Source organism: Hemibagrus wyckioides, linkage group LG24, assembly GCF_019097595.1.
Source record: "Hemibagrus wyckioides isolate EC202008001 linkage group LG24, SWU_Hwy_1.0, whole genome shotgun sequence".
Lineage (NCBI taxonomy): Eukaryota > Metazoa > Chordata > Actinopteri > Siluriformes > Bagridae > Hemibagrus > Hemibagrus wyckioides.
In genome coordinates this window covers 7,264,320-7,281,872 of record NC_080733.1, presented here as the reverse complement: position 1 = coordinate 7,281,872, position 17,553 = coordinate 7,264,320, and the positions used below count along the sequence as shown (strand labels likewise).

General features: G+C 38.2%; 1 protein-coding gene across 5 annotated transcripts in view; it reads right to left on the bottom strand.

Moving 5' to 3' along the window:
- csmd3b (CUB and Sushi multiple domains 3b) overlaps positions 1-17,553 on the bottom strand; it is a 414,649-nt gene that overhangs the window by 55,611 nt on the left and 341,485 nt on the right. For 3 of the 5 annotated variants that reach the window (XM_058378182.1, XM_058378184.1, XM_058378185.1), the window contains 7 exons: positions 16,875-17,063; positions 15,095-15,272; positions 10,846-10,991; positions 7,906-7,986; positions 4,567-4,680; positions 3,959-4,147; positions 224-382 (listed from right to left, as the gene is read on the bottom strand). In XM_058378182.1, the coding sequence (XP_058234165.1) occupies positions 224-382; positions 3,959-4,147; positions 4,567-4,680; positions 7,906-7,986; positions 10,846-10,991; positions 15,095-15,272; positions 16,875-17,063 (1,056 nt within the window). The remainder of the gene's footprint in view (positions 1-223; positions 383-3,958; positions 4,148-4,566; positions 4,681-7,905; positions 7,987-10,845; positions 10,992-15,094; positions 15,273-16,874; positions 17,064-17,553) is intronic. The other 2 variants (XM_058378183.1, XM_058378186.1) reach the window with 1 other exon arrangement.

The window sequence follows — 17,553 nt, the reverse complement described above, 5'->3', positions numbered from 1 at the left end:
CAATAACCAAAAAGAAACCTTTTGTCTTTTTTTTTTTTTTTTTTTTACACAAAAACTGCATCTTTAGTGACAAAAACGTCCCCACATAATCAAAACTCTGAGCTAATCCTATTCATTTGGCCCCACCAGGATATAAAACCAAGCCCACTCACACACATGCTTGCTCAGATTAAAGAGCAGGAAAAAGCATGCAAGTGAAAAAGTGATTGAAGTGGATACATACTTTGATACTCACCGACATAGCGGATTCGGAAGCCTTTCTTATTGGTGCCGTGGTCAGCTGACCAGCGTAGTAGGAGCTGATGGCCCGTGCTGGTGATGTTGAAAGGAGTCGCAATGTCACCACTCAGAGTGGCCAGGGTCTGACTGTGGATTGTAGGACCTTAAGACAAACACACACGGAGAAAGAAATAAAGAGGAGGAAATAAAGAAATACAAAGTTATAGTACAGAGCGAAAAAATACATTTGGGCATTACTCGTAATAATGACAATTTTGATTGTGTCAATAATTTTTCATATATATTTTAGATGAATTGTCTAGAACTTTAGCCTCTTAATCAACTCTTAATTGAACAGAAACATGTTTATCTTGTTTACATATATATATATCCGAAATAGCAATATCTGAAACTTTTTTGATTAAGGCTTTAAGCTCCGCCTGCTTGACACAATCATATTACCTCACATACTTTATAAGTGTATTCATACTAACGTTATTATTAAGCATGCACATTTACATACATTTAATTAGTAAAGGCTTATTTGAATGAACAGAAATAAAGTTACAGTAGCAAAAATATCATCAACTGCCAAAGATTTATTGTGATAACTAGTGTATTAAAAAAAAAAATGACTCTGAAGACAATCACAAAATATAAAGTATAATACTGTTCCAAAATCTGTAAAATGTGCTATAAAATGTCTGCAGTAATGTGTCAGTTAAGAAAATAGTTAAGAAGCGAGTAAGAGCCAAAGTCTGCAGAAGAACTGTGCCAAAGTCTTCAAGATGATTGGAAGATAGTAATAAATGTGCATTTTTTGTAGCATTGTATATAAAAATTTCAGACTGAAAATTCTGAAAACAGTAATGCCATGAAAGCTGAACTTTTCTATCCTCTGAATTATATACTCATGCTGGTTCTAGTTGCACTGGAGGATAACGCCTAATTTTGCAGTCCAGGAGACACCGAGAGGTTGGAGAGTGCAGTAAATATCTACCCTGGCTAGATGACTGCCACATCTACCATATTATTTCTGAAATTCAGGAGGTGTAGGTAAATTGTAAATTCTCTTTGGGTCAGATTTCCATTATTTAGTTTGTTTCACTACATACAGAGCAGTGAGCGTAAAGAGCCATGTTGCAAGACTAGCTTGTGCAGTCTGTGCCTGAATCCTGTGGAAGCCAAACACCTCTCTGTAGTCACTTGTTCTGCATCACCTGGTGCATTGGAATAGAAAAATAATCAACGATGTGTTGGTGTTACCCAACCAGACACCACCTCTAACAGCACATCTCGAAGTGTTGTGAAATACCAATACTTGCAATTTCTCTTATTAAAAAAAGACTGAAGTTTAACTGTTTCTAGTTGCTACAGCTTTCCAGTCATCACTGACCTTTAGTTATAAATAGCTGTCATCCCACTATAGGTTTTTTTTTCTCTCTTGAAGTTGGCTGACACTGGAGACTCCTTCCAAAAATGTTAAATAAATGTCTCCTTACAGAAAGCTTCACCAGATCGACGGTTATTAAATACCAACATGCTTTGTTTTCGCCTTAAATCTGTTATTAGGCTTAGATTATGTGGAGTGTCATCTATACATGTCTCTCTGAGTGAACAGTTACTATAGAAACAATAATGTGCTAGAACAAGAGCATTGTGGTTTGAATAACAGCCAGCACGACTGTCAGAGCTGCTGTACAAGAAAATGATAAGCCATGCCAATGATCTGAGTTACTTTCTATTTGAACTGACAAACACGGCTCAGAGAAAATAGTTGATTCAGGCGTTGACACCACAAGAATTCAAAAACTCCTGTAACAGAATTCACCTTCTAGACCAATGACTAGTCATCCTCCTTGATCCACGTCATGAGGATGCTACATCTATAGCCATATCTAAGACACATTTCCAAACTGACAATTACCTACCAGTTGTTCAATTCCAGCCTCAGCAATGTGTGAAAATGTGTCTGGGTCACTGACAGGCTCTTAGCTAGCTGGGACAGCGACTCAAAATGGCAACAGCCTGAATAGAACTGGATGGTTCCAGGCAAGCCACAGCACTGAATGTGCTCGTTCGCAGAATTTACTATGCAGCATTGCAAGAATTTTACTGACATATGTAAATGTCAGCCATTTTACTGCTAGCATTAGCTCAATCTCTCCAGTCTACAGTACTTGAGCAGGATACATACACTAGGATAGTTGATGGCTTTCAACCAACCTGCTTTATGTTCCAAGTTATGTTAACACAATCCACTCTGCACTACATGTGCAATGTGCAGAAGCCCAAACCACTAAGCTACCACCAAATGAACAAGAGCAAGCTGTTTGGACATGTTTGTTTCTTGACTCTGAAACTTCAGGGCTTCACTGGCAGCCCAGTCACACAGGGAAAATTACAGGTTGATTTGTGCATGCTGCAGAGTGGAATGTGCCAAGAACAATTATCCAGTCACCACATATCCTGGTCGTGGCATAGGTGTCCTGCATTACGTTACATTTATGGCATTTGGCAGATGCCCTTATCCAGAGGGACTTAACTGAGCAGGTTAGGGTTAAGTGCCTTGCTCAAAGGCCCAGCAGTGCTGAGTCTTGAACTCAAGATCATCTGATCATAAATCCAACATCCATCCACTGAACTACCAACGCAGGTTGTGAGTTTAAATCCTAGCACTACCAAGTGACCCCTACTGGGCAGTTGTATAAAGGAGATTATATATTATTCTGGATAAGAGCATCTGCCTCAATGACATAAATGTAAATATAAAATGTAAATGTTGCAGCACTTTCAGATTGCTGCAATCCATTTGTGTTCCAGTTCTCACAAACCTCCTACCTTTCTAGCACTGACCTTAGATATAAAAAGTCATGCTGTTAATCCCTATAGATACTGAGTCATGACTGAGATTGAGCCCCAGTCTCTCCTGTCCATCCCATCCTCCCATTCCCCTACCACCCACTCTTCTCAAAACATTAATAATTTCCTGCGCATCACCCATGAACAACATTGCTTTCTTATCATTTGGAGTCGTTTTTGACCTGGTATTAAGCTGGAAAGAAAGTTCTAGAATTGCAATTATTCTATCACACTTTACTATGTAGCTGCTTAAAAGTCTCAGTATGCATACAAGAAGGTATCTAGGTGTCTCACTGCCCCTAGTATTGTATATTATGTAACTAGTGTTCATTAGCAAGTCCACCGGGCAAATCCAAACTAGACTAAAGTGTGATTTTAAATCCAACTAATTATGTGCATTAATGCAGACCATGGAAAATAATTGAGTACTTAAATCCGAGCTGCATATGAATTTATGTAGCAACAGTCTTTATCCTCTCCTGGTAATAATATCTCTGGTGATGAAACATATTATGTTTGCACCCTCAACAAACAGGCAGCAGGTCTTTAGCTAAGATTTTGGCTAGGAGCTATATTGTTCTCTCATCACACATGAGGGTGTTATTTCAGCCTTGCTAGTGTCTTGATTTTCACTTAACAAAAAACAAAACAAAACTGGATCCCAAAAATTATGTGGATGCTAAAAGAAAATCATTAATTTTAATCATTATTTCTTTTTTTTGTAGTGAACATGCAGTACCATAAACCATGAGCTTTTATTAAATCATTAACGAAACCAAAATACAAAAAAAAAGGTTTCCACTGTATAATAATGCAGTAATGACAGAATTATTTGTCAATAGTGCTGCAGCTATGAAAGTTTTAAACTACTGTGTACCATCAAAAACTTCGAGAATGTCGTATTCCTTCTCGGTCTGAAAAAACTCGAAGTGTAGAGTGATGTTGTAGCCTTTCTCCACGTTGATACTCCAGGAGCACATCTGCAGGTTGGGGTAGCTGTCTGGATAGCCCGGGCTCAGTATCACTCCGGTCGAGTCAAAATGCACATCGTGAGCTGGACATTGCACTGATACAGCAAACAGAAGAGCAGCACTGGTTTAGATTTGACATTATAATAACTGATATATCACTTTTATTAGTGTTTATTATAACAACTTCCTGGGGGCAGGGATTTACAGTGAATGCACATATCATTTGTTGTCAGAGTTACTTATATGCTACATAGTACATGTCCTAAGCAACAAGAGGTAACCAAGTTCTGTCCTGAATATCTTGAGCATGCTTTATGTCATCCCTGGTTGAATAAACACCTCTAAATTCAACTCATTTCCAGATTTTTCGGTCCGTTAAAGCGATCGCTAATATGTGCTGGAGTCCGTCATTAAGCAGATTACATCCAAACGCAGATGTTTAAATCACTGTACATGAGATATAATGAAATAACGGGCATATCTGTGATGTTACAAAGACACTTAAACAGCTCACCCTGGCAGGTGGGAGGAGGACCATCCATCTGCAGCCTCTCACCCAGCCGACACGTAAGAATCTCACTCCCCACCAGGGTGAAGCCAGGGTGACAGCGATAACGGATAATATCACCTAAGAAGGAAAGGGAAGGAGTAAATGAAGGAGAGAGAGTGCATACAATGATTAAGCTACTGTTTAATTAAGAGGGACAGCTAACCTCCACAGCCCTAATGGAGATAGATGCCATCGATATAAAGGTGAGGAATATTTATTCATTTAAGGTGTCGAAAAACTCTTAATTGAGCTGTAAACCTGGAACGTTGTGGTAGTGATGAAACAGTGTGTGCCGGCTCTGTATTTTGCTGGGGGAAAACAGTCCCAAAATAAATATCATGGATCTTCTTTATTGACACTATTGTCACTTTCTGATGTAAAAAACACAGTCCTATATATCAGCGGCTGGAGAGCATAAGCAGGACGACATACAGCATGTGGGTGTTTGAGTGTGGGAGAACACGCATGGCAAGGTGAGTCCATCTGCTGTATTTAACGCCAGCACAACTGTCAGAAAATGCCTGATCACAGATCGTCATCAGAAGCATGTCTATGAATTAGTTCATTATTTCTGCACAGCGGTACGAGTGTCAATCTGCACATGTGCGTTTAGTGTGGAGTAAAACACCAGGGTGTGCTGTTAGAGGAAAATAATCCACACCAAACGGGTGAGATACGGTTATTCAGTTCAATTCAGCTGTGCTTTTAACAATGGACTTTGTCACAAAGCAGCTGTACAGAAATCCCGGTATAAAATATTCATTTCAAACTCAAGGTTATCACCCCGAAATGGATTATTTTCCTTTAACAGCACCTCCCAAAGTGTTTCATTCTGCTTATATCACAGGGATGTTCCAACTATTACAATTTCTAATTTATTCACACTTTTTACCTGTTTATAGTTACATTTAAACAAGTTAGTGTGTATTACCATTTACTGTATAGCTGATACAAACAGTAGCTCCCTCACCAAGCTCTCTCCTTTTTCACTCTCATTAAGGAGACGAAAATATCCAGCAGCTTGTCTTTTTACTGAGAAACCCAGAAAGAGCACATTCCTCTTTCCTGAAGACTTTCCCATGGTGGAAAACTACAACGTTACAATGTTCTGACACCTGAGAATTATTATATTATTATAATTATATTATATTATATTATAAGCCACTGATTATATATTTTTTCTTTGTAAAATAACTACAGCTTTATTAGATTACGTGGAGCCTCATTCAAGTGCCGTGTGAAGGAGCTGTTACTGTAGAAATAAGAAATGTATTACAATGATCATATTAAAATAAATGTATCATTTAAAATACAGCTGGAACTACTGTCAGAGCCGTGCTGTTGCAGAAAATTAATCCCCACCTTCAGATTAAACAGAGAATTGCACAGTGCTGTGGTATAACCAGATCTAACTAAAAGCACGGCATTTGGTTTGGTTCTATTCTCTAAAAAGCTATTAGAATGCTCCTTGACAGAATGTTGTCAAATATTGATCAGTGTTTTAAAGCTGTACCTAAAAACACATGATCAGTGGAGAAATGAGAAGAAATTTATTCTAACTCATGAAGACATTTTATTAGTCATCTAACTAGATAATCATATCTAGTGAAATGAACACGAACATCCCATGTGTGAAGTTCATTCATCATTAATTCATTTTCAGTAACCGCTTTATTCTGGTTAAGTTTATGAAGAAATCAGAGCCGATCTCCAGGCAAACTCTGGATGTTAGGCTGGAATACACACTGGAAAGGATGCCAGTACTTTTACATAATGTTATCTAGCTAATGTTAGCCAGCTAGTGCATGGTGTGCTTGATTTTGTCTGCCAGAGAATGAACTGATCAAAGTGCCTGCTTCCTTTCAATATGTTTTTGTGTGTGTGTTGTATCTGCTCTGTAATTTTGGATAGCTAGCTAACATTAGCTGGCTAGTTTACTTCCATCAATTTGCCTTCAACAAGAGACTGTACACCACAGACCAACTGTGCATGCACATTAGCCAATTTGGGAAGGTGAGAGGATTGGCTGTGTTCCACTCAGCACTCTGTTTCAGACAAGAGAGCGGCCACGGTGTAAATGCGCTTGGCTCCACAACACCGCACCCAGAGTCGACAGTAGCAGACTAGCCAGCCAAGCTTGAAGAAACAAGATACAAACAAATACAGCACATACATGCTATTAGCCTATTACACTATAAACTGCCTTACCTGTTTAGCCCTGAATACAAAACAGACGATAACAAGGGAGGACATTTTGCAGTATCTTTCATATTCAATACACAACATTCTGCCATGCCTAAGGTTGAAGGTTTTATTCTTAGCTTTAAAAAAAAACAATAATAGTGACAGAATGCAGCTCCATGTTGGTCCTTTCTCACACTCCCTGTTTGATCACTGGCTGCAAATTAGTGCATTCTCAGGCTAATCTAACATCTCTCAACAGGTTGATAATGAATCTGTTAGAGTTGAGCGATGCATTAAAGCTCTCATCAGTATTACACACACATTTAAATGCTTAAAAGGTGAATTTATCAATTATATTTTTTTAGCGTGTTAAGCTAGTTTCGTGCTTCTTTTCCTCCAAATGCCAAACCTGCTCTTTGATTTGTTCAAACCCAAAAACAAAGTCATTTAATGTTTGCACTGGTTCACTTTTATACACCATTACACTGCACTATTATACAGTTAATTTTTCTTCATGCTTAAAATTCTTAGAATATTTCTCTTATATTTTTGTTTTTTACCCTTGTTTACACTGTTATGCATCAGTACACCAAGGCAAATTCCTTGTACATGTAAAACCCACAGTACTTGGCAATAAAGCTGATTCTTCTTCTTTTGAAAAAGAAAAAAAACAACTTTATGTGAAATATATGTGTCAAAACAAACTTATATAATAAAAGGGAGGTAACAACTTGCACTCAGTTTGTTTGAGTAGTTTTCATCCCTTGTATTTCCCGTTGTATAGCGTGGGTAGAACTGATCTATTATTATATAGTTCACTTGCTGACTTATATGTTGTTTTTGTTCTTCTTCGACTGCTTCCTGTTCGGTGTTGCCAGAGCAGATCATCTGATCTGTATATTTTGATTTTTATCCCAAGTTTTATGCCAGGTGCCCTTCCTAACACAACCTTCCCATTTTTGACTTAGAGTCAACCCCTCAGTGGCTCCCCGGTAATCAAACCCAGGCTGTGACAGTGACAGACTTGCGGGCTATCATACGTAAGTAAAAATGCAAAGTTTACATAATTTTCCTTTAAATGAGGATCCGTGAATGCAAAAGAAGGAAAAACCATCCTACCAATCTCGAACTCTGTGTCTTCCATTAGAGCGTCTGCATTGGCCACTTCTGGAGGAGGTTGACACACTCGTAACTGATAAGCTGTAGATGAAGAGAAGCCAACATCACACATTTTAAAAACAGAGCGAATACAACCAGAGGGAATACAATCAAAAAGCCCTAACTACTTAATCTTAAAGTGACTATTCATATATTTGGGGGTTTCAGAAACAGAGAGAAAGGATGCAGACGTGAAAAACAGCAGGAGTTCAAATTTTAGAAGACAAAACAATCATGTGGAAATCTAATCAACTTGCACCAGTGCCGCTGCTGTTTCCTAAGCTGGTCATTTGCATGAGAGTGTTTTGCAAAGTGAAGTGGAGGCCACGCTGAGCTGGCATTGAGGCACAGCTAATGACAGGGGCACCTGCAGAGGCAGCTAATGATGTGATTAAATATGGTGACACTGCAGTGTGCCGAAGGATGACTATCACAGTGCTAGTGCTCTGCATCACAGTCACACAGGAGGAATGCTCCTCGCTCCTGGCACCTCTATGACGCACTGCGTTGGTTAACATCACCTAAACCTAAAGCCATGCCATGACATGAATTAGCAAGTCAGAGAACCACAGAGGAGTTGTAGCATATGTTATTACAAGAGTTAAAAGCAAACACACAAGTCTCTGGACACTTAGTGGATAAACCACTTAAGAGGAAATAGGATTAATTAGTCTCCTAAGGTTTCGTGGCAGCTACATTCACATCATTATTATTACATCACAGTTTCTCTCGTTCATATAGATAACAGCATCTGTTAATTACTTCAAGTAGCACCACATCATTTGTCTGTTATTCATTCTGGTGTTAATAAAGCTTGATCAGGATCTCGATGTTGGCGAGTCTGTTTGAGGTTCTGAAGCTGTAACTGTGGGAACAGCTAACTGATTAAGATGGAGATCTATACGTTTGAGCTGCTGAGGACATGAGTAGCTGAGGAAAGAAGCTGGAGGACACTGCTTGTGTCACCTTGTCTAATGGAAAGCCAAGTTTAGACACGTAGGACTTCACATACTGAAAGTCCACGGGGCTTCTGGATTCCTTCTTCCCAATAAACTGGCATATAAGGTCTGGTCCTATCGCTATGTTCAATATCTGTCTGGTCTCTAATTGGCAGCCACAGCAGTGACATTCTTCATTAGTCTCCATGGGCCGCATTCAGAGATAGAGATTTAAACCCAGAAGTTGCATCAGTATTATGCAGGAAAAGATGCTTGTATTCAGAGTTATGCAGCTGGTTACGCCAATTGTCCGGCGTGGATTGAAAATGCGGACTGAAAAAGAAAGTGTTTTTTCTTTGCGGTTAAATGCAATATGATGTAACATAAAAGCAAGAGATATTAAAAAAAAAAACTATAATATAGATAGGAGAAAATGTCAATCACAGAAATAAACATCTAACAGGAGTCTAGTGTAACAATGCATGAATATATTGCTCCATGAATAATTCTAATTGTAATTATAATATTAATCACTGCAAATTTGATTTTTTTGTTCAGCCCTCATTAATCAGCAGTTTAAAAACAGCTCTTGATCCAGTTCATCCTATTATTTAGCATTTTTTCCCTTTCATATCTGACTGCTAAATGTATGCATTTAATGAAGCTATGAGATACTATATACAAGAGATGAAATGACAAACTTTCAGAGGGTGGCACTGGACTTCTCTTTTATTATGTTGGTACTGCACAAGAAAAATTCCAAGTTGAGAATGGCACATGTGAGACACACTTCTGTTTCACACAAATTCCACCTCACTTTGGAATACCACTTAAGTCTGTAGTTACATCTGGGCTTTCAATCCCTATGTGCGCCGTTCTAGTATTAAATTCTCCCTGTGCACGCTTAACTACACTCCACAGCCCCATGAGAGCATCTCCATTTCGGTCTATAATCATCGAACCGAATGCTCCGGAGCTGAAAAAGCAAAAGGAAACTCGGATGAGATGTTTCTTGCTATTGAGAACATAGTGTAGTGTCTTTAAGCAGACTGTTTGGAACGTTTCTAACACTGTTGTGTTTATCTAATGCCTCTTAAATCTTGATCATATTTCTAAGCTGATCACTTTTGATTTCCTTCACTACAATCTGAGATGGTAATGTCATGCGACAGGCATGAACATGTGCTAAATTCTGAACAAAAGGATAGATGCCTCATTTGACTATAAAATCACTAGGTAAAAAAGCAAAACTGATTATGCGGAAACAACAAATTCCAGGTCACATACTGATGCTGTAATCACAGACACAGTATTCTCCTTGTTATAAATGTATAGCAGAGGCTACAGGATGTGTGACTTCGGAAGTGGGTGCACAGAGAATAAATTACAGTGCTCTCTACAGTGATAACACGGTTTGGTGCACTAAGCTCCTTTACGTTGCTAAAATGATCAAAATAAATGACATTTACTAATGCCAGTGGCTACAGAAAATGCAGACATGTGTACAATATGGCTGAAGGGCATATCGGCCTGCTTAAACGATCAGACTGCCATTTAGGCAAAACAATTCACCAAAACAATTCTCTTTCTTGCTCTCAGGGTATTGCACTTGTTAGGAAGGAGAGATGCTTGCCACAGGCAGAGGATCGATATGGAAACATGTCGCAAGTCATAAACACAAGCAGACAACGAATCAGTCCAGTGTCTGCTCAGCTTCCTAATGCCTCTATGTTTGTGTAATCAGTGTAGGAGCAACCTTGTGGCCAGTTCGGAGCTTATTGGTATCTATGCATATAGGTATTTGTGTTTGGAATGACTTATACGAATACACTTATACACATATTTTGGTATAAGTCTATAAATATGCAGTACATAGACCAAACTGGGCATGTGTATTAGCCATTGGGGAAAATGGAGTCGATATAACTGGAGGTCTGTGGATGTTCGTCTCTAAATCTCTCACCATGGTAGCTCAGGACAAAGAAGCCGCTGCCGCTGAAGTCGCTGTGGAACTTGATGAGGATCTGGTTTGAAGTGCTGTACACTGACTCCAGAGCTGTATTCCCACTGAATTGGCCAATCTGTGGTGAGCTTTGGTCTGGTCCATCCCTGTCACAGTCACACAAACCCAAAAAAAATATAAATAAAAGTTCATTAGGGACTGTTTCCAAACAGATGTAATATCTGTACAGTACTGCAAGAATATATGGTGCATATGTTCGTCTAAATTAGAAAACAGTTTTTGTCAAATGGCGCTCCAGGTGCGAAGCCAGCACAGCTTTTTAGGGTAATAGACTACAAAAAAAAGACATTCAATGGATGAAAAAAATCTGATTGGAGTTCATTAACTCCTGTTTTTCAAAACGAACCAGCTTGGATTCTGTAGCAGATGCTCTGTTGCAGCATTTTCAATCATTTATGTAAGGTATTTAGCTGATGGACCAGCGGCTAGCTGCAGGGCTAGAAATATTATGATAGAAATATTATAATAACCGAAATATTAACAAAACATAACCACTTCGGAATGATTACGTTGTGTTTATAGGTATGACCTTATAAGTGTTAAGCATTAAAAAGGAACTTCTGATTATTGAAAATGCAAAAGGTCTATAAAGCTTACACAGAATAGTGCAAAATGAATGGCCAACTGCTTTGAACTAGCAGGAAGGCTACAGTAACTCAAATAACCCTGCTTTATAAGTGTGGTGAGCAGAAAAGCATCTCAGAAATCTTAAACCGTAAGGTGGATGAGCTACAACAGCAAAAGACCACATCAGGTTCTACTTCTGTCAGCCAAAAAAACAGGAATCTGATGCTAGAGTGGGCACAGACTCTGGACAGCCGATAACTTGAAATGTGTGTGTGTAAAAATGAATCTTTTCCCTATCTTCATCTGTCTTATTAAAGTGGCTGTTGAGAGTATACCTCTATATACTTATATCATAAATATGGTGTATGTGTAACAAGGGCTTTAGAGATGACATTTGGAAGGCAGTTCGGGTCGATACCAAAACTACACAGAATACAAAAGCATCCAAGTTTGTGGGAAAGTAAGGGTCAGCAGAGAAAAACTGACCCAGAGATCAAAATCAGCACACTGCGATCAGAGGGCTAGGATAAGTACAAAACTAGGGTGAGGGAAAACATGGTCATGTACAAGATCACTGCTCAAAAACAGACTTCAGCCAAAACATTAAAACCACCTGCCTAATATTGTGTAGCTAGGTCTCAAAACAGCTCTAACCCGGCGAGGCATGGACTCCACAAGACCTCTGAAGGTGTGCTTTGGTTTCTGACACCAAGACATTAGCAGCAGATACTTGAAGTCTTGTAATTTGTGAGGTGGGACCTCTATGGATCAGACTTGTTTGTCCAACACATCCCACAGATTCTCGATTGGACTGAGATCTGGGGAATTTGGAGGCCAAGTCAACACCTTGAACTCATGTTGAACTCAAGTCATGGCAGGGTGCATTTTCCTGCTGAAGGAAGCCACTGCCACTAGGGAATATTGTTGCAATGAAGGGGTGTACTTGGTCTGTAACAATGTTTATGTAGGTGGTACATGGTACATGAATGCTCATGTCATTAGAATTGAGCTCTTGTCAAAGATGCTCAGATTCTTATACTTGCCCATTTTTCTGCTTCTGACACATCCACTTCATGTTCACTAACTACATAATATCTCCCGCTCCCTCTCTGATATGTCATTTTAAAGAGATTATCAATGTAATTCACTTCACCTGTCAGTGGTTTTAATGTTATGGCTGATGTTTGGTAACCGGTGTATGTCAGTTACCCAGGAAATGAATTAGGTAACCGAGGAAGTCATTCACATTTTACACCCTCTGGATGAAGATTGCTCGGGTTAGATGTAAACGTATGCATATACATGGTTGCAACCTTATAGCATTCTGGTTCTCTGTGTAAAAATCTCAGGATGTAAATGTAACACAGAAGAGAGCTCTGCAATGAAGTAAATAATTTTGAGTTTATTTATAATACTTATTTTTAACTCCCAAGCTTACATGATGTGCATACTGTAACCATAACAATGGCAGTGTTCTCACAGAGCCCTGGCTTGTCTCTCATAATACTGACTTACTAGCTAGTGTAGATATGATCTAGATTAGAATGATTTCTCATAGTAGCCTAACTATAGGTTAGTTCAGCTTACTTGTTATAGATTTGGTGTTGGAGGCAGAAAAAAGTGATGCTACAGCAATCGACACTTTCACATTCCCCCTAACATGAGTCTGATTTGTGGGGTGTTTTAAAAAGTCTATGACGTCATTCAGTGTGTTTCTGGGAAAAGTCAAACTTTTCCCAAACTTTTGTGCGTAATTTCAGCCTCATTTTGATAACCCCGTTGCCACTTCCCGCAGGACTGCTAAAAAATAAAAAATATTGTGCTGATATTTCTCATGATGAAGAAGTCAAGTGTGAACACGGCCTTAATTAGAGGTTTTCTAGCCGATGATTTAGTGTTTTAATTAATGCATGAATACATGATTCAGGGTGCAGATATGAACATTGTTTAGATCTCCTGTGATAAGTGTGAAAATTAGACTGGTTCATGTTAGATCTGATCATGCTCTAGGGGCGTCTATGCTGTTATATTACTATATTACTATTACTATATTACTATATGCTATATTACACATGCCAGAAATTACATTTTGCCCACATAGCATATGTTATACTAATCAGATAAGAAACATTCTGTTACCTGGTTCACCTTTATTCAACGGTCAGTTGGAGCTCATGTGGCAGTGTAAGAACTGAAATATCAGTTGTGTGCGTGCGCCAGGTTGTGTACCGTGCTACTTGGTTCTTTTTAACAAAGGCCAAAAACAAACCACAAACCACAAAGCACAATCCAGCTTGGGATTAAAAAGAAAACAACAAAACCAAACAACAACAACAACAAAAAAAGACAGCACTGTAGTCTCTACCTCAGCTGCAGGTGCATTATTTAAAGCAGTTGGTAGTAGAGAGCAGTGCAGTGCAGTACAGACATCATTCATAAATAAAAGAAGTCTTCAGTATTCCTCTGAAAAACAGTCTAATGCTTTAATACTACAGTGTGAAATGGACATTAATTCCTGAGCGCCATGCTGTGTTTTAATCAATACATTATTACACATCTCATGAAACAGTCTTGTGAAGGCTCATTACTAATATCTATTTAAAATAGCAGGCTGCCTCTGAGTTTGTGAGTAAAACCTGACTCTTATTACACTGTTTTATCATTTCCAAACAGAGACATCATTTTCCATAATCGACTGATACAAATAATAACACCCCGCACGCCAGACTACAAAACACATTCACATCACAGAGTTTGGCCTTCAAAAAGACTTCAGCTGTCTTTTGAATTTGATTATTATTATTTTTGCTTTACTCATTGACACTGAAACCCTTAGACTGTCTTTTTCCGAATCTAGTCCTCCTTTCTGCATGACTAAAGCAGCGCACCAAATTATTATTTTTTTTAACCACAGAGAGACAAAATGGTAGCTATGGCAATAACTCAGAAGAAGATTTAATTGGCCAAGCTTCTCTTCCTAAAGGGTAAGAGGAGAGACAAAGCTCACAGGAAATGTAAATGAGATGGGAAATGCAAAGATTTTTAACCTTGTTTAATTATGCATCCACACATTTAAATGCAAAACGAAACGGAGGACAGCAGTTCTTACACGTTTTATGCCTCAATATCTGACTATAAAGAGAGTAGAGGAAAGAAATAGAGCATAAGTTATAATTATTTAGTGAGAAGAATATTTTGGAGAATTTTCATAGCTGCTTTTTTTGGGGAAAAAAATTGAATGAACTTGTGCATGGATGGTTTAAACATCTGTGTGATGAAGCTCACTAATAACGTTCCGGTAAGATAAAAATTTCACCATTCTGCCTAATAGCTTTTAGCTTTAAAAATGCAAAAAACACACAGGAGTGTTGCTTTGGGGCTCTTAAGAGCAATGCTCGATGAGCTTTACCCAATATTTGCTCTTTTTCCTCCTCATGAGGAATTGGTAACTCCCTCAACCTGGAACTCGATTAAGTCTTTTAAGCATGTAATCAGTCGGTCCTAGCTGACAGACCAGCACTGACGGCACATGCGGAGAGAGACATCACAGACGGAGAGATATTAACTGATTTGTTAATAAGTACATCATTAGATATTCATGAGATGTGTATGAGCTTTTTACCACACAGTGATGTAGTCGTAGATGGGCTCCGTGCTGAGGACAGTGAAGTTGATGTAGATGCCATTACCAGGAGGAACCCTCACGCTCCACACGCAGTCCTGGAAGTTCGGGTACTCAGCCGGGTGGCCGGGGGAGAAGATGGTGCCATTCATAGAAGTAATGTTTCCTCCACACAGTGCTTTATGAGAGTAAAAATGGCATTTAGTACATTAGTTAACCTTTAAATGATCTATTCTAGCACATCAGAGGTTTTTCTATATTTTATTTAGCATAAGTCAAAAAATATAAAATACTGTTTATCACAAGTCAGAGGAAAGTTGCTCTTCCCATAAGCATGCATGACACATTAGGAAATATCATTGAGGTAATGATAAGAATATACGCTTTAGGCTTATCTCTCATTACCCCAGCCTATTGCCCTTAACAGAAAAGCAACAAAATGCAAAGATCACATTAGTTTAATAAGAAATATCGCATACAACACATTCCCATTTAGAAACACGTTTTGTAACAGACTCGAACCTTCTGAGGACAAAGAAAAGAGGGCTACAGGGATGCAGAATGGTGTTTTAAGCATTTTTACACATACCGTATAATGTTATATTTTTATTTATTTATCGCTGGTTTGGAGTGTATTGTGTGCTGCACTGCATGTGCACTTCGTACTGGAAGTGTACTGTGTACTAGATGTATATCAGAAAGAGGATGTGTTTAAAAAAATCATGTATACTCAGTGGATGGTATTGATAATGCACCTGCTGTACATATAATGCAGATCAATACCAACAGAGATATAGTTTTGCACCAGAAAGTGCAATAGGTGCTAATGTTACGCAACCTTACAGCAACAACAACACAATCACAAACTGGGTGCATGTTGGAAAGCATCCTTTAAAGAATACAGGAAGCCTAACAAACACAATAAAAGTGTAAAAAGAGAGAGAGAGAGAGAGAGAGAGAGAGAGAGAGAGAGAGAATTATTATTAAAAATAATGTATTGAATGACTGAAATCATTCAGTCTTTTTTATTATTATTATTATTATAGTCTTGTATTATTATTATTATTATTATAGTCTTGTAGTATTATTATTATTATTATTACAGTCTTGTATTATTATTATTATTATATCTATTTATATCATAAATACCTATATTAATGATCAATATCTCTTCAGTCATCTCTGTTCTTATGTTTCTGTGGACACTCAGTGTTATAAGTAATATGTTTATTAATAAAAGTTGTTGTTCTTTTTGCCAAAATGTTTGGTAATACTGGGTTGGGGGAGAGAGAGAGACAGAGAGAGGGTGTGTTAGCACAGGGAAAACTCTAACTTATTCCACAATGTTAACTTGGACCTGATTCTGTCAGTAAAAATGTTCAGGAATAAAAAGCTCTATGTCTCCAATAAATAACCAGAACATTTTAAATAATAAGTCTGAGCTTTAAATAGTTATGTTCATGAATTTATTTTGTACTGAGAGCTTGTGAGGAATTTATTTCACAGTGACAGAAGACTCTGGCTGCAAAGTTTGAGGATATAAAACATGTCGGCTAATAACTACAGAGTGATAATGCGAACTTAAACTGTGACTTTGTCTACTCAAGTGAAAAGCTTTCTATCTGAGTATTTTTCTTTTATTTAAACAATTGCAATTAAAAAGGTTACGGTGAATAATCTTGAAAGCAGTGAATGAAGCAGAACTTCTAGCACCCCCATGTCCGGCTATAGAGCTTTACACACAGGATTAAGATATGAAGTGTCAGTATGAACTGGTCACCTTCACAGCGTGGCACAGGGAAGTTCCAGTTGCGACTTGTGCCATGAAGGCAGGTGAGAGAGGTCTCTCCAATTAGGGAATAACCTGGCAGGCACTCGAACGACACTGTCATACCAACGCTAAAGTCACTGCCAATCACAATGCCATTCCTGAAGGGGTGTGGGTCAGGACAGCTCTGAAGCTGGTAAGCTGTGGACCATAAAACAGCAACATTATGAGCGAAGTACTCTATGCAGACATTAGTGTAAAGCATATCTGACATCACATACCAGGCAAGAACAGTACAAAAGTAAGAGCAATATGATTATGTTTTGTTTTGTTTTCCAAAACAATACAATTTTCATAAATATTTCATAATCATCCATTCAAAAAAAAATGTTAGAAAATAATTTTAGAAAATAAAAGTCATTTTAATTCAAGTCCTTTCAGATTGCATGAATGTAAAACTCAGGGAAAACCAAGAAACTGTCCTAATTACAACCAGTGTAAGCCAGACATAAAACAACATTAATAATGAGTTTCCAATATCTAGATCACAACAATTCCCTTATAAGTCATGAGCAGGCTTCATTTACAGGCTATCATCCCAAGACGTGTCCTAGTTCACAGAAAGCCGTATTCGCTGAGCACGTAGCATGTAGAAATTAATCTGCAAAACTGCACACATCGACACATAAAC